This window comes from Pelophylax lessonae (genome assembly GCF_965119305.1).
Source record: "Pelophylax lessonae genome assembly, chromosome: 3".
Lineage (NCBI taxonomy): Eukaryota > Metazoa > Chordata > Amphibia > Anura > Ranidae > Pelophylax > Pelophylax lessonae.
The window spans coordinates 409,231,512-409,254,105 of record NC_138770.1 but is presented as its reverse complement, the minus strand read 5'-3'; the positions used below and the strand labels follow the sequence as shown (position 1 = coordinate 409,254,105).

Below are 22,594 nucleotides of genomic sequence, written 5' to 3'. Positions count from 1 at the left end.
TCTTCACTTACAGGACCCTTATACAGAGATAGACCCACTTTGACTGCTGTTATTATATTAAGCCCATCCCAGTACAGAGATAGTCTCCTCGATCAAGGGGTGTTCTGGCCAGGTTATTTATCTATTATATAGAGCCAGTTTCCCTGTCAACTTGGTGTTCTGGCTGAACCACATTCATCTTTAGTGCCATATGTATTTAGATCCAGTCTCCCTGTTTACATGGTGTTCTGGTCAAAGTATTAGATCTGTTATACTAGATTGACACAGTCCTAGATCCTTCAACCTTGACTGGAGAAGAATAATAGCAACCATCCCTTGTAGAGGATGTGTTCATTATAGCCAATGCATATAAATAAAAAAAAATATTACTATACTTCAAGAATCCTTGTGTGGAGATTATAATTATTATTATTATGTTTAACCTTTAATGGACACCTAATTCTTCTGTATATCTTGAGGACTTTATAACTCGCTTACACAAGGGGATTTACATCTAAGCCAGTGTTGGCAGTGTATATATGGCATTTCTTTATTCATGGCCATTCTTGGCTTTTAGCTTAGTTTATGTTTTAGTGTATATTGAGAAATAAAGTATAATAATATTGTATTATTATATCCATCTTGGTGTATCTAGAAACAGATTGTTTTCAATTGAAGGTTTGAGAGTCTAAAAGCCAGGATTTTTTTATTGAAGTATTTGTAGATTTAAGCAGGTATTGGGACCTTCATTAAAGTGAACTTGCTTCTTTGCCCTGTATGTTGAACTAGCCAGCATGTCAAAATGATCCAATCTTATAAACAGCTAAACTTTTATTCATATCTCAGTTTTCCTGCAAAAGTCAGGCTTGGCCTTGCTTCCCATTCCTTCCTTTTAAAGCTATATTAAACTTTTAAATATTCCAGGTGTGTTAAAACAAAAGGTGTGCAAAGTCTTACAGATTGTTTTCATTGGAAAGCAGCCACAACTTCTTTAGAAAAGCCTTTACCATGCCAGCCTATGCATGGAAGGAGCATTGCTCTTTGTGTGGAAACGCTGTTTTTTCTGCAACACTTCCAACACCGTGTGGTTGATTTATTAAAACTGGAGAGTGCAAAATCTAGTGCAGCTCTGCATGGTAGCCAAATAGCTTCTAACTTCAGCTTGTTCAATTAAGCTTTGACAAAAAAAAACAAAAAACCTGGAAGCTGATTGGTTTCTATGCACAGTTGAATCAGATTTAGCATTCTCCAGTTTTAGTAAATCAACTACACTGTCTGCAAGGTAAGACCATTAACTCTGCAATCAGCAAAGCTCATATTCCCTGCAGATTGTATGGCTCTAAGTGCTTGTTTACATTGCGTTTGAGGTCTGTAAACATAACAAGGTTGAGTCATGTTTTTACTGCCCCTCAATCACCCCCTATAGCTGCAAAAGCAGTGGCCAGGGGTGTACACATGCTGTGGCCATGATGCTGGCCTTTGCAGCCCCAGCAGGAAATATACCCTGTGTCGCATTTGGCAGGCCCTACCATGAGCTGGACGCAACCTATTCAAGTGAATGGGGCCTTGCTCTCTGTGTAATAGAGAGGAGTGACAGTCCTTGCCACCAGTGTAAAAAAGCCCATACTGTGACTTAACAGGGGGCATGTTGGACTTGTGCAAAGATACCAGTGCTTTCACACAGAGAGCAAGAGACACAGAGAGCAAGGGCCCTTCTCTATAGAGAATGCATGCTGGCAAAGGGCGTGCTCTCCCTTCTGCTACCTAAAGAAAATGAACTGTACAGCTTTCCATATGTGTTGTTTTGATGTACCTGGAATGTAATAAGCTGATTTAGCTTAGTTGGGCTTTATTTTGACCAGTAAGCAAAATTTTACAGTAAATTATATAACTTCATCTTCATAAAATTCTGTATCTGATGATTGTTTTGAAATGATGCTTTTACTGTGGGTAACCTCTATTTATTCTTTTTTTTTCATCAGTAAATCAGTTTAAAGCAGACCTTTCTCTCTCTCTCTCTCTAACTCTCGTGAGAGTTTGCCAGCAAGGGAAGAGGGACGAGTCATAGGAGAGCCAAGGAGAGCTGCAGAGCTGGAGAAGGCTGGATGAATGCCAAGATAACAGGAAACTGCAGAGATCCATGTGTATTCATCAATGGTGAATTGTGCAGGCAAGCAGTGGTGTGAGTGTGTCTGTCTGTTTGTCTGTATATATGTGTATATATGTGTGTGTGTGCTTCTGTGTGTCTGTGTAAATCCAGGAAGTGAACAGGCAGCAGCTTCAGCTGCCAACAGTTACAATGGCTGCAGCCAGACTTAGTGGAGGGAGTTTTCTGCAGCATATTTGGCAAGTACAGAATCACAGTATACACAAAATAATATGCAAAGTGGTTGGAGGAAAGCTTCAGAATGGCAAATAAGTTTTTATTACAAATGATGTGAGCAGACTGCAGTTCCTCTTTAAGTTGCCTAGATTTGAGACATGTTTACTCAGAGCTATGACCTCCCCTATAAAAAAGTGCATTCACACAGCTTTCTTTTGGTCCCCCTGAAGATCCCACAAATACCTGTTAAGTCCACCTAATGCAGTGTCCTGTAATGGTGTGGCAACAATGCTGCACTGCTCCTGAATTTAGAGCAGTGCTGCTACATTCACATAAGCTGTGCTTGCTTGCACTACAGTGGGAAAGGAAGATATTGTAGGGGGGTGTGGATATCAGCATTGTCACTGCTGAATCTCAAGCATGTATCTTGTCAATCAGAACCCAGCCCCCAGTCCTGCAAACTGCTTTCTGGATTGACAGCACTGCCTCTGTTACTGAGATCCTCCCACTATGAGCTACAGTGTCTGGGAGGGGGGATGTGTGACACAAATGAAGTAGCATTTGGTTCAGTTACAGAAGGCAAATTATGTTTTTTTTCTTTACTTTTTGAGGCTTGTGCATTACATAGTAACTAGATTTGCTGCTTATTTAGACTGCCACACAGAAGCCTTTAGTTGTACTTTCAAATGTATAGACGAGTGTATGAAGATTCAACTGGGTATACAGTATAAAAAAAGGATTGATAATAATGACTTCTCACTGACAAATTGCCCCAGACGCATAATGGATTTGTGACAAACATTTATTGCAGTGTTGGTACAATCCCATTACCTTCAGAAATATTTTACTAAAAGCATGCTTACATTAGAGCTTGATCAAACAGTTGTGTCTGGTGAATTACAGAAGAGACATTGAAAATACTGTGAAATTTTTGCAATGTGCTGTCTAGCCAGTTTAAAACACACATTACATTTATTACTGAGCTGGTGCTGTGTATCCAAGGATGTCACTTTAGTTGGCGTATTCAATAAGGCAGAGCATTGATGTGCAGTAACTTTAAGCAACAAAATGAATTTTACATGTTACCAAATGAGAGCAATCAGACTGATGAAAGTAAACCTATGCTAAGAGAATGATAAGAGCTGCCACTACTGGGATCTCCTGAAAAAACTGGTTGCTTGGCTGTCATGCTGGTCCTGTACCTTTACTACTCTTAGGGTTTATTCACACTGACAGCTGCCCATGTAGTAAAACGCTGCATACAGGCTGATGTGAGCCAGACCTTATGGTCAGTGATCTAGAACAAGTAGGCAGCATGTAAGGTCAGATGAAGCATAAACACCCGATAGTTATCCTGGTTAAGTGACTCAGAAAGTGGTGGAGCCACAGGGTCAGCACATCAGTCAAATAACTAATGTTTTCAGAAATAAGTGAGCAATGACAGGCCATATTTTTTTCTTGATAAATTTTCCTAAACACAATTGTTGAGTTGGGTGGCATGGCTTATTGCACTATGCAGATCACTTTGACTTTTTAAATATGGGCTGTACAGTGATTGTTATATAAACCTAGAATAAAAACGAAAATGAAAAAAAAAAAAGTTTTTTCCCACAATGACCAATGATCAAGATTTATCTTCCCTGGGAGCATTAAGTAAGGAATCTTACTGGTCACTCTAGGCAACAATACAGATTTTTTTTTTTTAGACAGGTTTTTTTTATAGTCCCGGTGTTGGACAAAGTCATATTAAGCTGGTATGAATCATGTTAAACCAAAGTAAAAGCGTGGAAAAACAAGGATATAATTTACTTGGCAACTGGAAGATACAAAAAGTCATAAAAACCTAACATATTACAAAACTTCAAGGAATTTATAATGCCACCAACAGTCTAAATGATTGCAGGTGCGCCTGGGCTAAAGAGCAGAGGCAGCTGGCAGTGCACCAGTAGGAATGTAATTTATTTCATTATTCTCAAAAAGCTTTAATTATGCAATCACATAATTGTGTAAGACGGGAATCTTCAGTGAAAACTACATGGTGAAAGTTTTTTACTAAAATAAAAAAATCTTGGCAATATACCACATGAAGACATGTGCAAAAGTAAACTTTGAGGTAATATCACCTTTCCCAACGTTTTCTTACCCTCTGATTATGCACTCAAGAATAAATAGTGCTGGCAAAATGATGACTCCAGGTGTTTCCGAGTCTGCCGGTGGTTGGTATTTCTTGCATCCTTGTCAAACCTTTTTTTCATGCTCCTGCTTTTGAGCCCCTTCTTGTGACAGTACCTGGTAAAACCTTTTCTCTATGCACAAAACAGAGATAATGGACAAACAGATGCCACTGAAACCTTAACAGGTGACAAATGCTTGGCTTTAGGCAACTCTTACTCGTGGCTCTTCTTCTGTTTCTTGGCTTAAGCTGGTATATGTTACTGAGGGCTCAAGTTGTGCACTAGCTGGCAGTTCTACAACAGGTCCTGATGGGTTGCGGAATTGCTTATACACACGGGGATCCTGGGCCACATAGGTTGTTGTGGAGAAATACAGCACCAGTCCCAGCAGAATTGTGCCGAAGGACAGAAGATAGAGTCCTGAAAACTGAACATTCAGAAAAAACAATATTGTGAGCAGTCAGTACAAATTCAGTGTTTTAGTACATGTGGTTAATGCAGCATTAACACTGTCATTTTGCTAAATTGGTAGTGGCCTTTTATCAGCCTTACAGTGTAACTGGCATTCCACAGTTCTAAATCATGCCCTTTTATCCCTACTACATTTTAGAGTTGAGATTGGATGCAGCACGAACCTCAGCATGGAGCATGTACGTAGCGCATTTGTGTGGTATTCCATTTATTTGAATGGGCGGCCTAACACACCAAGATGTACAAAAAAGGTGTAACACACATCCATTGGCAAGGTTAATTTTGTTACTTTTCATTTATATTTATTTACTTTTTATATTTATTCTGTAGTGTACATGTATGTATAATATGTAACAATTTGGTGAAAGTCTTTTAAAAATGGAAGCAGTAATATTGTACCATGGGTAAGGTAAATTGTTACTTTTCAAAATGAATGGTACTGCATCACTCTAGGGTGCATCGCTGTGCATTTCCTGAAAGAAAAGTGAATAAAGTGTATGACACATTGTTATCACAGCCTTGTAGCCTGCACTTTAAAGTGGTTCTAAAGGCAGAAGGTTTTTTACCTTCATGCATAAGTAAAAAACCTTCTGGGTGAAGCTCCCATCCATCAGTCCCCCTTTATACCTACCTGAGCCTCGCCTGGATCCAGCAATGTGCATGAGAGCAGCGGCTCTCCCGGGTCTCCGTCTCCTCATTGGCTAACACAGAAGGGGGGGCCATTGGCTCCTGCTGCTGTAAATCACAGCCAGTAAGCAAATGAGGGGATAGAGTGGGGCCGAACCTTGCTCTGTGTGTGAATTGACAATGTTCTTTAGTATTACTTTAAAAAACAGTCAACAACGTACAGTATCTCTTGGCTTCTGGTCTACTGTTGCCAGAACAGTATTACAACTGTCTTTCTATTTTTTTCATTTAAATATCCTGGTTGATTTCCTTTTTTTCTGTCATCAACACCTGTGTGTGATTTTTATTTTTTTCCTGTATTTTACATTTATATTTTTTCTGTAGTGTACATGTATGTATAATATGTAACAATTTGGTGAAAGTCTTTTAAAAATGGAAGCAGTAATATTGTACCATGGGTAAGGTAAATTATGTTATTACTAAAAAAAAAATAATGAAAACAAACACAACTTTTCTCCCAGAATAGCCGTATTTTACTGTAGCTAGGCTTACAACACTGCTGGGGATTTCAGTGCAGCAGGGGAAGACCTGTCAGCTCAAACAGAACGCTAGGAGCTTACTGAATTTCTAGAAGATAAATGGATATTTTTCTTTTATTCATTGACGGACACAGCTCCTGATCTTCATAACCATTGGGGCTCAGTTTTTTTCTGCCTAGTCAGGAGTAAGGACCTAGTTCCTTGTTAGGATCTCTGGTCCTGGCAAATTTTTTTAGATAGAAATTTTTTTAGATAGAAATTTTTTTAGATAGAAATTTTTTTCTCCTGGTTTCCTCCTGTGAGATCTACTATCAATTGCTGGACCGGAAGAAGGGCTGGATAATCTAGACCCAGTGGTCACCCCAGTCTGGCAGCAAATGCACGCAGACCTCAGCTCTGCGCAAGGTTGGCTGTGAAATAGCCCCATTGGACGGGGGCTGGCTTGCGAGTTAAACTCTTCGTGAGGTCGCATACGACCGAGTCTTGGCCTGAGTCACAGGGTTCCTCCTGGCCAACAGAAACCCATTTTGATTTCGAGGGGTTCTGTCTGGAGCGGTGTCTGCCTGGTTCCTGGTATGGTGAGTAGCTGTCCCCCTCTCCCCCCAGAGGGTTTTGGGGTGGACGTGGGACCCTCCTTGAGACGGTCGGACCCTCAGATTCCCCTCCTTCTCATAGAGCACCCCCCCTTTCATTTGTCCCCCATCCTACCCCCTCTCCACTTATGCTGGGGCTGTGTGGGTGATGTGGTCCACCTCCTGGGGTGGAGGCAGGGTTGTACCTGGTGGGGGCGCCTGCCAGGGCCCCCCCGTCCTGCCTGGGTCTGTCTTTGAGGCCTAGGGATCCCTCCTGGGTCCATGGGAGCCTCATGGTGCCACGCAGGGCTGCCATTTTGTTGTAGCCTGTGTGGTTCTGTGCATGGCAGCCATGTTTGTGTAGTCCGGTGGCCATTTTGCGGTGGTTTGCCATTGAAAATAGCGGCGTCCATGACAGTGGAGCCCTGTGGGCAGCGATTTCAGCGGTGGGAGCCCCTCATCATCCCCTAGTGCTGACCCCTGGATCTTTTCACTTTCTGATTGCTGCACATGGAATGCAGACTATCCTGGTGGCTGCAGGTGCCTGTTTCTGCTGGGTGGTGAATCTGGTGGGGTTATTTCCCTCTCTGCTGAGGTTTGATTAGTGCTTGTGCCTGGCGACCGGGTGGTGTTGCCAGCACAGTGTGGGTTGTCCCTAAGCAGTGTTTTACACTTTTTGTGGGGTCCCCCTGGTGACTAATGGAATCTTTGGAGCACATCTCCCCACCTGATCCCCTCTCTGAGGCTGCGGGGCCCTCTGGGTCCCAACTATCCATCAATGCAGTGACGGCGGTCCTGGAGTGCTTTGTGTCCCGGGTGGAGGTGGTTTTCAGGCGACGGGCTAGCAAAAAGCGACCCCTGCCTCATCTGTCTCATAAGATCCTAAATCTGATTCGCCTTCCATGGACCTGGGTCACCCTGCCGGGTCTGTGGCCACACGCCCGGAATCCTCGGATAGTGAGGATGATTCCTCCATATTTGCAACCGCGCATTAGAAAAGGCACTGGTGGAAGCACTTGATTGTATCTGTGCGTGAGTCCTTGAAGATGGAGGACGCAGCTGCAGCTGCAATAAAGGTGCAGGTTACCTTTGGCCCTCACAAGCCATCCAGAGCGGCAAAGGTGTTTCCTTTCCCTGTCTATTTTGACAGAATTGTCGATAAAGAGTGGGGACAATCAAAGCGTCCCCTTGGGGTTCCTAAGCGATTTACTAGGCATTACCCCTATGAGGAATCCAAGTGGACTGTTCCACCTGTGGTGGACCCTCCGGTTACCAGATTGAAAAAGGCAACCATGATTCCGGTTGAAGAGTCCCTGGCCTTTAGGGGTCTGGCTGACAGGAAGCCGAAGGCTGTGGCCCGCAATATGTACACTCTGGCTGGTTCGGCACTAAGGCTGGTATTCACCATTGGTGTCACAAACTCTGACCGAGTGGGCTAAGCTTTTACGCCATGACCCAGAGGGAGAACCGCTCCCCCCTGCCTTTGCTGAGCTGGCGGACAAGCTAGTACAGGGGCTGTAGTTTATCTGTGATGCCTCTTTGGATGCGGCTTCCATAGTGGCTCTGCTCTCTATTTTGGCAGTGGTCCTTTGGCATGTCTTTTTGCTTAAATGCTGGTCTGTGGATCAGACTTCTAAAAAGGCCTTGACTGATCAAGGCAATCGTCTGTTTGGGGCTACCCTGGATGACACCATTAAAGGTCTCACAGGTGGAAAGAGTAATTTTCTTCCACAGGCTACTGCTCGTAGATGCGGGTCCTCCTTCTTGGCTCATAAGAAGTTTTTTCGTCCCTCAGGATCGACTGACAAGGGCTCGAAGCATTTCAGGGCCTCTTCTGGAGGATCCAAACAAACCTGGTCTGGAAATCCTTACTCCCCTTGTATTGGACAGTGGTCACCACGGATGCCAGCCTGTCCAGCTGGGGAGGTGTCCTTGGCAAAATTTCTGCTGGAACACTGGAAGAATCCAGATTACCAAACAATGTCTTGGTACTCCAAGAGATCAAACTGTGCCTGGACCATTGAATGGATCATCTTCAGGGATGTCCAGTGTGCAGTCTATCGGAAAATGTCACAGCCGTGGCTTATGTCAATCACCAAGGGGGCACAAAAAGTGTCCTTGGGGCTCTGGAGGTGGCCGGCATTCTAAGGTGGGCAGAGTGGTTAGTTCCAGCCCTCTCTGCCGTAAACATTTCTGGGGTGGAAATCTGACAGGCGGATTACCTCAATCGGCAGGTGTTGAACCAAGGGGATTGGTCCCTTAATCTGTAGGTGTTTCATCAGTTGTGTCTCCAAAGGGGCATCCCCGAGGTGGATCTGTTGGCATCTCAGCTCAACAGAAAGGTGTAGAGGTTTGTGGCTCGGTCACAGATGCGCTGGTGGCCCCATGGGGTCAGTATCATATGATTTACAACTTCCCACCTCTCAAGCTTCTGCCAAGACTTCTACGCGAGATAGAGGCAGAAGGTATTCTGGTCATCTTAGTGGCTCCGGACTGGCCTCACCGGGCTTGGTATGCCAATCTGGTGCGGCTAGTCGCTAACCTTCCTTGGAAGCTTCCTCTCAGGGAGGATCTGCAGTCTACTTCTAGGAAGATCTACCTGGAAGACGTAGATTGCGTGGCGTGAGTCTCCTGGTGTTCATCCTCGCTCTTTCTCGGTGGCTCGGATTTTCACCTTCCTTTAACAGGGGGGTTGAATAGAAATTTGCCTTGAGTACCATCAAGGGCCAGGTGTCGGCTTTGGCGGTCTTTTTCCAACGACCCCTTGCCACACACTCACTGTTGCGTACCTTTCTTCAGAGTGTGCGATATTTGGTTCCTCCTGTGCAGTCCTCGTTGCTGCATTGTGACCTCAGTTTGGGGCTTTCGGTCCTCCAGAAGCCTCCTTTGGAGAATCTTTGGAAGATTCCCTTAATTACGCTGTCTCACAAGGTGCCATTTTTGGTGGCTTTCACCTCTGCACGCAGGGTGTCGGAATTGTTATCCTGTGTTTCACCTTACTTGGTGATTTGCAGAGATAGGGTGGTTCTTTGCCACCGTTGGTCGTTCCTCCCAAAGGTTGTCTCTGATTTTCATTTGAATGAAGACATTGTGTTGCCTTCCCTGTGTCCCAGGCCGAAACATCTGAAGGAAATTGCCTTGCATGCCTTGGATGTGGTTCAGGCAATTAGGGTGTACCTGGCAGCTGCGGAGTCTTTTAGGAAGTCAGACTCACTATTTTTGCTCACGGACGGGCCTCGGAAAGGGTTTGTCCACTTCGTCTGCAATCATTTCCAGATGAATTATACAGACGTTGATTCAGGCCTATTCTATCAAGGGTCAGGTTCCTCTTTTCCCTGTCAAGGCGTACTCTACTCGGGCTGTCATCAGGCGTCACAGGTTCGCAAGGCGGCCACCTGGTCATTGGTGCACACTTTCACAAAGTTCTATAAAGTGGATGTGTTGGCATCTGCAGATGCTTCTTTTGGTGGCAAGGTTTTGATGGCTGCTGTTTAGAGGACTTGATCCTCTTTAAGGGTGTATTGTTTTTTTCAGGTGGGCTTCAGTTGTTTTGGTTGAGCTACTGTTGCCTGGTTGGCTACTGTTTAGCCTGGGGAATATTTTTGCTGTTAACCCACCCCTCACTGCTTTGGGACGCCCCAATGGTTATGAAGATCAAGAGCTGTGTCCGTCAATGAACGGAAGAGAGAATGGGATTTTTGACTTACCGTAAACTCCATTTCTCTGATGTCCATTGAAGGACACAGCACCCACCCCTCTATGTAGTTGTAATTCTTCTGACATTGCTTGTAACAAAACTGAATACCTATAGCAGGGAAAGGGCGTATACCCCCTGGGACTGCCCATAGGCATAGCCAGATTATTTTTCTGCCTAGTGTACTACTCCTGTAGGGGGCAGTATAACCCAATAGTTATGAAGATCAGGAGCTGTGTCCATCAATGAAAATCAGAGAAATGGATTTTACGGTAAGTCAAAAATCCAATTTTTTCTGTACCTGCAGTGTTTATAAAGGCATAAAACATAAGGAAATGTGAATATATTCCAGGGATATTCTATTTTTGTTCGTTGAGGCATTCATTTTAAAATTTTGAACTGTATCTCACATTCCTCTGTAGAGTGAGGTCAGTTTAGTTGGATTCAGCCTACAAATGCTGTAGATCTTCCATAGTAAGGTCACAGATATTCCTTTACTGCTTAATTTAATGAATTGAGTTGAATGCTTGCCGTCTATTAAATTATTCTTTAGTTACCTGGTTTTGATTACATGGGCCTTGAAAGAGATTATACACTGAAAGATCATCACATTGCCAGATTTGATATTCTAAACATATTAACATAATTCATAACTCTAAATTAAAAGTAACTATAAATAAAAATTCTAACTCTCCAAGATATATCTTTGCTTTCATGGGATCCCACGATTCAGAAAGCGCTTTTCCATGATATTAGTGAGATTCTGCAGCCAGACTCAGAAAGTGGCTTGCCTAGTAGCAATTACTATTGGCTTGTAGCTGATTGTGCTGTCCTGCAAGCCTCCATTTTTGGTCCTTTATGAAGACCAGTCTCTTTTCTGCCTAAGGTGGTATTCACTTTCCACTTCAATGAAGAAATTGTGATTACATTGCTTTGTTAAAAACTAGTCCACACCAAACTTATATATTTTTAATTTATTCAGGAATATTAGGATGTTTTTGAATGCCTAATTGAACAAGCTGAGGTTAGAATCTGACTGGTTTCTATGCGTGAGCGTGATTTTGCACTCTCCAGCTTTAGTAAAAAAAACATTAGTGTCTTTGTGTATTTTTTCCAGATCTGTTTTTCTGCGCCTGAACCTGTTTACAATTCTCACACATAAGAAAATGGGAAACTGAAAGCCATTAATCAACTTACCCCAGTCTCTAACCAAAACTTAAGGCCCTATTCACACCTGTGCATTCGGAAAACACGGGTAGCTAGCCAGGCTCACTGGCCACAGAAAGTACAGAAGCTACTTTGGCACAGTTGGTGCACATAGGGCAGCCCACTCAAGTTAATGGATTGCCCTATGCTGTTGTGTGACAAATGCACAAAAGCACATGAAAAAAATGTGCATAATCGAGATGGGCAGGTGTTAATCGGAACTAAAGAATAGTTTTTTATTTTGAGACAAGAGGTTTGCGGTAAGACCAATAAGGAGAGATTTAACAGATGCTTCATCTAATGTAAAATCCCTATATAACTTGCAACATGCAACACATTAATTTACACATTAATTCATATGTGTAATAATTATTAATTAATTATAACACATTAATGAGAGAACAGAATCAAATAGTTTTGGGAAACAGAGGTTCTCTTTGGAAGGATATTTAAACTACCTGTTCAGGAAATATAACCCAAACCTGTCAGTACGAGGGGTTCCTAAAAATGGAGTATTCAAAGAGTAGCTTTGTACTGCGTTCATTGCCTTCTCTATCCACATAGTCACTGTTAATGCCAGCATGTTTTCCCTGGTTGTAGTGTGATTTTACAAGTGTGTACCATCTGCTGGGCTTAATAGCATGTAAATGTACCTTTGACATCACCAGATGGCAGATTTAAAAGACTGCTGAAATCAGGGTCAATGGCTAAGGGAAAGTTCCTGGTGGTTCTTCGGAGGTCATTTGCATCTAGATCTTTATATCTGGCCTTTGTATCCCATTCTTTAAAATCTCCTAAATTACCCATCTGTTGCTAAAGCCCGTACTTTGCTTTGACTACAGTTCTGTCAGTTTACTGTTGATTTCCCCAGAATATGATTTCAAAGCAGAACTAAAGTTCCATTGAGAGAAATTTCAAGTCTCTTTTGCTCAAAAACGAAAAACAAAGAAAGTTGCCCTATGCTCCTTGCATTATCAGTGGACATGCAGTGGGCGAAGAGGAGCAAAGCAGGATTTGGAAAAAGTTGTGTGGAAGATGGTGTTGGCGTCAGTCAGACCGGCAGCTGGAGCCTGTCACCAGAGAAAGGAGCCATGCTTTGCATACTTGCATAATATGAATAAAGCCTCCATGCACAGAAAAAAGTTAGTTCTGCTTTTATATTGGTGTCTTTTACTTCAACTTCTAATCTTAAAGCGGAGTTCCACCTAAAAGTGGAACTTCCGCTCATTTGCTTCCCCCTCCCCCCGACGGTGCTACATTTGGCACCTTTCAGGGGGAGGGGAAAATGGGTACCTGTTTTTTACAGGTACCCTTCCCCACTTCCGGGAGACGGCACTGCTGTGCTGTCCCTCAGAAGTTTGGCCCCCTCCTCGCCGAGCCAATCCGAATGCGCAGCGCGCTTCGCGCATGCGCATAAGGGACCCGCCCGTGAAGCCACAAGGCTTCACTGCCGGGTTCCCTCACCGGCAATGGCGGCGGCAGCACCCGACAGCCAATGGAAACATTGGCTGCTGTGTCGGCATCGCTGGACCCCAGGACAGGTAAGTGTCATAGTATTAAAGGTCAGCAGCTACAGTATGTGTAGCTGCTGACTTTTCATTTTTGGAGGGGTAGAGGGGAGGCTGGAACACCACTTTAAAGTGAAGTGACTAGCCTCAGGTGATACACAGAGATAAAACACACCCTCCTACATAAGTTTTAACTGTTTATCTGCAGTCTTCTCTATTCTACATCCATTCAAAGTGCAGAATTTTATACACAAAAACAGAGCTGAGGCTAACAATCTGCTGGAGGTCTCTCCCCTGTCATCTTTCTTCTCTTAGTTTCAGGAAAACTTTCAGAGGGGATTCATGCAGATAGCAGAGGAACTGGGCAGCAAACAGAAATGATATTATTAATTAGATGTCTCTTAATTAAGACAAGTACACACTATACTGGGATAAGCTTTTTTCATATTTAAAATCTGAGGTTTACAACCACAACAAGAGGAACTTCACCCCCTGCTTACTCCTGCCCCTACATTATTTGATATTTACTGTGATTCTGTAATTGCCAAATATGCTGCAGAAATCTCCCTCCACTAAGTCTGGCTGCAGCCATTTTAACTGTGGGCATCTGAAACTGCTGCCTGTTCACTTCCTGGTTTTACACAGACACACAGAGCTTTGCAGTTATCATTGGCCCTCCTATGACTAATCCCTCCCTCCATTGCTGGCTAACTCTCACGAGAATTAGAGAGAGAGCTGTCCATGATCTCATTAGCCTAGGCTTTTTACCGGACATGAAAGAGGAAGTGGGCTGTATAAGGTATTAACTGGCAGAAAAAAAGATGTTTTACTATCCAAAGTTTAAACAAGGGCAGAAGATTTAATAGATAGAATGATGAAAAAATTACTGAAGAGCCGCTTTAACCACTTGCCGACCGCCGCACGACTATTTACTGCGGTGGTCAGCTCCTCACAGGCAAAGCGACGTAGGGCTACGTCGCTAGCCTGTGAGGCTCTAGGGAGCGAGTGCGCGCCGCCGGAGGCGCACTCCCGCTCGGTCACGGACCCCCCCGCGCGCGTGTGCCCGGCGGACCCGATGTCCGCCGGGCACTCGCGATCATCCGTTACACCGGAAGAAAGGCAGGCGGCTAATGTAAACAAAGCCGCCTGTCATTCGTCCCTGTGTAAGAATGGAGATCACACGGTTCTGCTATGTAGGACGGTTGATCTCTGTTCTTACACATCAAGCCACATCCAATCACAGTAAGAAACACGCCCCTAGGGATACACTTAACCCCTCCCTCAAATAAAGTTAACCCCTTCACTGCCAGTGTCATTTTTACAGTAACAGTGCATATGTATAGCGCTGATTACTGTAGTAATGTCACTGGTACCCCCAAAAGTGTCCAAAATTTCAGTAAAGGGTCCGATCTGTCTGCCGCAATGTCGCAGTCCCGCAAAAAAAATCGCAGATCGCCGCCATTACTCGTTACAAAAAAAAAACAAAAATGACAAAAATCTTTCCCTTAGTTAGTAAACGCAATAACTTTTGAGCAAACCAATCAAAATACGCTTTTTGCGATTTTTTTTACCAAACATACAGTATGTAGCATAAAACAAATTGGCCTAAAATGTTAAAAAAACTTTGATTTTTACATTTTTTTGGGGGAATTTCATATAAAAAAAATGTGAAATATATTGTTATTTTTGCAAAATTGTCGCTATTTTTTTGTTTATAGCGCATGATCAAAAAATCGCACAGGTGATCAAATACCACCAAAAGAAAGCTCTGTTTGTGGGAAAAAAAGGATGTCAAATTCGTTTAGGTTCAGCGTCGCACGACCGCGCAATTGTCCGTTAAAGTCACGCAGTGCCGAATCGCAAAATAGGCCCTGGTCAGGAAGGGGGTAAAATCTTCAGGGGCTTAAGTGGTTAGTGAATAGAATCAAATATCTTCATCAATTTAGGCCAATATGTATTCTGCTACATATTTTTGGTAAAAAAAAAAATACCAATAAGCGTTAATTGATTAGTTTGCGCAAAAGTTATCAACGTCTACAAACTATGTGACATTTTTATGACATTTTTATTCATTTATTTTTTTAACTATTAATGGCAGTGATCAGCAATTTTTAGCGGGTGTGCGACATTGCGGTGGACAAATCGGACACCTAACTGAGACTTTTGACATTATAAAAGTGATCAGTGCTAAACATTCGCCTAGTTACTGTACTAATGACACTGGCAGAGAAGGGTTTACCATCAGCTGTATTCAGAGGGTTAAATGTGTCCCTAAGGGGTGCTTGCTAAATGTGTGTGGGTTGCTCTGACTGGAGGAAAACAGAGATCTGTGTTCCTGCTTAGCAGAAACACAAGATCTTCATCTTCGCCCCTATCAGAACAGCAATCTGCCTTGTTTACATAGGCAGACCGCTGTTCTGCCTCTCTCGAAAATGATCACAGGTGGCCAGCGTACATCGGATCTGCCAGACCCGCTGATTGGCTCCCTCTCTGTCTAATCAGCGCTAACGTGCCTCCGGTAGCATGCGCGTGCCCCCTAGTAGCTATTGCACGAAATGACATACAGGTACATGATTTTGCGCAATAGAGCCAACCTGCCGCAGTACATGTACGTTAGGAGGTCAGCGATAGGCTAACATACTGTTTATTTAGGTTGCAAGGTCTTGCCTGATGTTGTACTGTATATTTGTTTGTTATCCTTGCCCGCCCCTCATTTTACATGTCTCATAAGTAGAAGAGGATTTTATTTTTTTACCATAAAACCTCTAGGTTATGAGCAGATTGTTTTCTACATATGTGCTCTCTAGCATGTGCAAGGGTATAGTCACTAGAGGGAGTTGACTCCAATTCTTTAGTTTGCATAGTATCCAAACCACATAAAGGCTGCAGTGTACTCCCAGTCAGAGGCGTAGCTTAAAGCTTGTGGGCCTTGACACAAATGTTGACCTAAGCCCCCTCCCCCCACTAACACCTGCCGCTTCCCCTGCATGCCAAGATCCTCCTAGTGGACTTGTATGTAATAGAGGAAACTCAGAGGGCCCAGCCTGGGCCTCTGACTTCCAGATTTACTTACAACCCTGCCGCTTTTACCTGCCAGAGTTTGGCCTGCCCCCACTTTGTGTGCACATGCACGGTTGAGCAGGCCAGGGAAGGAGGGGCTGTACTGGGCTTGGAGGGGGAGCTGAGCAGAGAGTGTGCCACTGGGGGAAAGGGCTTGCCTCATCCCCCTGTGTAGATAAAACCTGGAACTCAGAGGGCCTGGGATAGACCTGGGCATACTCCTACCTGGCTGGCCTGGACCCTCTGAGTTTACTTTATTTCCTATGCAGGGTAAGGCAGCAAGTGCTTTTCCCCATAGATACAATGTAAAACGGGGGTAGGCAACCTTTAAGAGGTGGAGATCTATTTGAACAACATGAAATAGATCAAAGATCACTGGGGTTTGGTGCCCTTTTAGTAGTAGGACAAAGGACGTGTCAGTAGGGTAGTGGATGGTGTCAGTATGGCAGTGGACAGTGTCAGTAGGGCAGAATATAGGGTCAGTAGAGCAGTAGATGGTATTAGTAGAGCAGTGTAAGTGTCAGCAGGGCAGCGGTTGGTGTCAGTAAGGCAATGGATGGTGTCAGTAAGCCAATGGATGGTGTCAGTCAGTAGGGCAGTGGATGGTGTCTGTAGGGCAGAGGTTGGTGTCAGAAAGGCCATGAACGGTGTCTGTAGTTTTTTTATTTTCTTTTTTCAGTTTTCTTTTTTTTTTAATTATTTTTCATAATTTTATTTCTTTTATAATTGTTTACAATTTTTGAGCAACCCTGTTACAGGGGTTTAGTAAAATATTAGTGGTCTAAATAGACCCCTAATGTCTCACTTTTGAGATGGAGAAAAGAGATTGAGGGCACAGTCCTCAATTTCTATCTCTGCAGCCTCAGCTGCACAGAAAGAATGAACAGGAACAGCTCTTTACAGAGCTTCCTGTTCATTCACAACTGAAGCATGGTAAACACATTTTACTATGCTTCAGTTATGAATGAACACAGTGAGTGATCAGTACCAATCACTCACTGGGTTCATTCAGATAAGGCAGGGGCCATGAAATGATATAATTACTAATCCTTTCCCCCATTTTGCATCCTGAAACATTTCATACAGCAGACAGGTGGAGAAGAGAGGAAGCCAGCAGCACTGTGGGGGGGTGGACCAGGTCAGCACACAGGGGGGCCTTGGCAGTGAAAAGGAAAGGAAACCTGGACAGGAGGAGTGGCAGGGGCAGCATTTACTGGAACCGATCAGCTTCTGCAAGATGGAAAGGGGATTGATTCTAGTAAAGGCTGCCCCCGCTCCTGTCCAGGTTCCCAGAGTCGACAAGGTAGGGACATGATCTACCCATCAATTGTGGGCAGGTGACTTTTAGATCAATGGGTTTCTGACCCCCGGTGATCAACTTCATGTGACAAAGAGGCCACATGGGCCCCCTGGAGCATGGGAGGGGTCACCATTGCAACCGCTAAAGCTACACCCAGTAGAAGAATATTAGAATGCTATGTTCTTCATTTAACTACTAAAGAAAGGTATTTTGCAGTAAGAAAAATCCTAGTTTACATGAATTTTAAATGCACATATTTAGTGTGAAAGAATCATGGTTTACACAGAATGGCAATTTTCTCATCTCTAGTGCTAAATCATTTACTTAACCACTTGCTGACCGCCCGCCGCAGTTTTACGATATAGCCTTAGCTGGTGCTAGGCAGCAGGGATGCCGAACCACGGTACCGGGGGCCGCAATTGCGGCCGGGCACCCGTAAACACAACTGACCGTTCTCTCTGAAATGATCACAGGGTGCCTGTGATCCTTCTATATAGGATCACAGGTCTCGATGGTCATTTCACAAGCCCATCCCCCATACAGTTCATAAACACCCCCCTAGGCTCACACTTAACCCTTTGATCATCCCTGGGGTTAACCTCTTCCCTGCCAGTGTCATTATTACAGTAACAGTGCATATTTTTAGAGCTGATTACTGTAGTAATGTCATTGGTCCCCCCATAAGTGTCAAAAAGGTCAGTTAGGGGTCCGATCTGTATGCCGCAATGTCGCAGTCCCGCTAAAAATCTCTGATCACCACCATTACTAGTAAAAAAAAAAAAATGATATAAATCTTTCCCCTAGTTTGTAGACACGATAACTTTTGTGCAAACAAATCAAAACAGGCTCGTTGCCATTTTTTTGTTTTACCAAAAATATGTAGCAGAATACAAATTGGCCTAAATAGATGAAACATTTTGATTTTTACGTTTTTTTTTTTGAGAATTTTTTATAGCAAAATTTTTAAAATATTGTTTTTTTTTTTTTTTAGAATTGTCGCATTTTTTTGTTTATAGCGCAAAAAATAAAAATCGCAGAGGTGATCAAATACCACCAAAAGAGAGCTCTATTTGTAGGGAAAAAAGGACAATAATTTTATTTCGGTATAGTGTCACACGACCGCGCAATTTTCCGTTAAATTAACGCAGTGTTGAATTGCAAAAAATGGCCTGGTCATTAAGAGGGCAAATCCTTCCGGTCCAGAACTGGTTAAAGTCAACTGTTGCACAGTTTATAATGTTGATAAATCCCAAATAGTATCTGTGATGCATGATATTTTTGTGCAAGACATTTGAAAACTGGGGCTTTATTCAGGAAATAAACACTAGGTCACCCAAGCCATAAGCTGCAGTAATTGATATAACAGATACATTGTAACCGTGAAAGTGTCTAAACAATTCATTTGTCAGAACAGAGTAAGTTAAAACATTCCTTCAACTTATTACAGCATGAAAATTAATTTGTCACAAAGGAACTTTGTTAATCAACAGCCTTTTAAGTTTGAAAGTTTCACTCATGAGAACTGTTAACTGCTGTTGAACATTTTTCTATCATTTGTTCTTAGAATGAGAGTGAAATAAAGGAGTCTTTTATGCAGTGTTTTTTGGCATGAGAGTTTTTTCTCCATCATTTTGTGCCCAGCAGCAGCCTTCATTGTCGGAGAACACACTCAGATTGTGTTTTTTTACTTCCATTTCCTCCCTATGTCACTAGCAGACTAATGGCTCTTTCCATGATGGACTGTTGTAAAGATGTGTCTGTTCTTTATGCATAAAAAAGCTCATTGTGCTCATAGTCTGTGTGCAGGTATGAGGCAATAATGGACATTCTGCTATTTTTATAGGCAATTTAATACTATAACATATACTGCTATAAAGGGGTAGGTTAGGACAAAGGAATTACATATCCTTGCTTCTTTTAGGCATAAAAATGTTTCAGTGTATGTTTCAACTTTGAGATTTAACACCTTCTTTAGTTGCAAAAAAAGAAGACAAGATTTTTTTCTATAAAAAGGTATTAATAAAAACGACTTTCCCTTTTTTTTTTTTTTTGTGATTTGGTGGACATTAGCGAAGTTAAGATTTATGTAAGTTTTGCCTGGTGATGGGTTTTCACTGTGCCTAAGCAGTACCCTGAAAAGTTGAACATTCTTTCTTAAATTGCTCCTAAAAAATGGCAATACACCTTATGGCACATGACTGTACCTGGACACTCTTGTACTGTATTTATTAGCTTTATGCTGTATCTACAGTATGAGATCATCTAAGGCACTGCTGTCTCTGACTGATGAGATTGATGATGTCAGCTCACCATTGTCTTAGCTACAGAGAAAGATGTAACTAAGAACCTGCAGTGCAAAGACCTCCCTGATTTTGCTATATTCATGTGGAATGAAGCCAGTCTGAAGAATCTGATCTGGTAATAAATATGGGTGATCATGCTATGCCTTCTTTTTTTGGTTACATTAGGATGAACATCATATTCACCTAATGCCTACGGAAAATGCATGAAGTGTGGATGCCCCCAATGTTTATTTATTATACATGTTCTGGAGATATAAGGTCATTTAAAAAGAGGAAGATAAACACATTTAGTAATTTATATAATATTTATTTATCCTTCAGATTCAAATTAGTCTGGTTCTTTGTGCCTCTCCTGCGGATCGACGTGTACCGCCCTGAGCCTACTTTGAAGGACACATACAGGAAACAGCTTTTCTAAACCAATTGCCTCCCTTGCAGGATGTGTCGTCCTCCCGCTGGGGGTTAAAAAAACATATAGCCTGGAACATACGAGATCTTCTTGTGGTGAGGACACATGCTGAGATATTGACATAAATGGAATGCGTATTTGATATATGACCCTTCATACATATATTTGTTTTGACACAGTTTGCTTCTGGTAGTAATTTCTTTCCTGATTAAGCCAAGTATGGTGAAACATGTCAAAGCTGCTACTTAAAGCTGTGAAACAAAGAGACATATTGAACCAACTTGTGAAAATGTGATTACTTGGACATAAGTGCCTAACGTTTTTAATGTTTCTTTTGAACTTTGTTCTAATAAAATATGTATATTTTAAATTTTGGTTTTGTGTATGGGCACCTGCAAAATCCTGCTTTTTCAAAGTTTGGTAGATACATATAGTTTTGGGTGGGATGTGATTTCCCACTATCCAGTCCTCTTGTTTGAATTTTGTGTACTTGAATATTACGGTCTGGTGGCTTCAATTCTAGATCTAGCCAAGCAATACAAGTCTGACAGAAGTTCTAACACTATTTAAAACTAAAAAAGTGTGTGACATACATCCAATCAGGATGTATAATGGTTAAGTAGTTTTAAGCTAAATTCTGATCATTAACCTGCCCCCCCCTCATCTATTGCCCTTGAACTGCCCTCTCTTTAATTACTTTTCATATGATCTGCCAGGTCTAGAGTCTTCTCTCTTCTAGACGATGTAGAGACCAAGGAGGACATTTGACAGATAAACTTCATAATGACAGTGAAGCACTCTACTAACGTCTTGTTCTTTATTTTCATTATAAAGTTAATTTCTCAGTCAAGGTTTTGCCTTGAGGTGACCCCACAGACATTAAATAGTCAAGATTGTAATCTGATGTCTGTAAGTACTTCTAAAACTGTGGCTTTAGGACAAATTCCTTCCACTTTCTATAGGGAAATAACGTTTGCTGTAATAGTACAAGCAGGAGTGATAGCTACAATCAGTTCAAGACTATAGACAGCTTTGAGACGCATTAATGGCCAGCCGATTCATGTGCTGCCAGTTATATGGACAGTATCAAGTGTTGTTTTTGTCTTATTGCGAACAGTAAAAAAAACTAATAATACAATGTTTGTTTGTATATCAGAAAAGGTTGATATTTTTTCCTTTCACTAGAATGATAGTTCAATGATTTAAATCACCTACATACAATTCAGTTTAAAAGGCAAACTGAATATTTTTTGATATAAATTAACAATAATATACTCTGCAACATTCCTGCAACGTGAGAGACATACAGAGTACGTTGTTAAAATAAAAAGAGATTCTCAAACTAAAGAATTACTGGACATACAGCATGATTTCAGCAGGCATACCAGTTATAAAGGAATAGGCTTTTGGTTTTTAATCCAAACTATCAACTACTCCTCCCGTCTTTTAAATATTAACTTGCATTACCTATTATACTGTATGTGGATACTATCAGCCATCAGCTCAGCAATGAGCATAACTGCTGTTATTACTGAATTGGGGATCTTGTTTGTACCTACAAATTGTTCTAAGAAAATAATACTTCCTGTAGCATGCTTACAGCCAAAGTTGCAAAGTTTTATAAGCAAAATGTAACTTTTGCAGTTAGGTGCTGCATTTGAGGACCCTAAGGCCCGCTTCTTACTTACACAATACACAAAAAAACACAAGAACACACAACATTCTTTGCAGTAACAATCATTTTGACTGGTAGCCCAATACACAGTACAGAAGGTGCTGATGGATCTGCCCTTAAGTGTACCACAATGCACATACCATTGTGTGCTGCGTTAAAGATGCCAGTTCCTTTTTGATTCTTTCATCATGCATTGGCAGGAAACTCAAAATGAATAGGCTGCCTCAATGTACGTTAACACCCCAAATACCACAAGGTATTGTCTGCGAGGTAATCTAATGCAATAAGTAAATGTACTAACTTTTTCATTAATGCGCCCTGCACCCTGCGATTTTCTGCTCAAATGAAAAAAAAAAATTAAAAATAAAATAGTAATAATATATGAATAGATAAATGTAAAATAAATACACAAAAATTAAATATCATCATAAATAAATAAAATAAATTAATATGTAATAATACATAATTAAAAAATATATAACCCCTAACCTTAGAAATATTAAATATATTATTATTATTATTAATAATAATAATAAATACCCAAACCCGAAAAAAAATAGTATTAATTAGTATTATTTTATTTTTTTGTTAGGGTTAGAGCATTTAGTTATTTATTATTATTATTTACTTTTTTAAGGGCTAGGGGTTAAGGTTCGGGGTAAATTATTTATTTATTATTACTTAGTATTCATTTATTGAATGTATTTATTATTTATTTATGATTATTTTATTTATTTATTTATGATTATTTTTA

At 41.8% G+C, this 22,594-nt stretch overlaps 1 protein-coding gene across 2 annotated transcripts in view; it reads right to left on the bottom strand.

The window, feature by feature from the left end:
* Positions 1 to 3,090: 3,090 nt before the first annotated feature.
* Positions 3,091 to 22,594, bottom strand: part of SLC35F1 (solute carrier family 35 member F1) — a 554,611-nt gene continuing 535,107 nt past the window's right edge. The window contains exon 8 of one of the 2 annotated variants that reach the window (XM_082251908.1): positions 3,091 to 4,903. In XM_082251908.1, coding sequence (XP_082108034.1) covers positions 4,679 to 4,903 — 225 coding nt within the window. In that variant the 3' untranslated portion in view covers positions 3,091 to 4,678. The remainder of the gene's footprint in view (positions 4,904 to 22,594) is intronic. The other variant, XM_082251907.1, reaches the window with a different exon arrangement.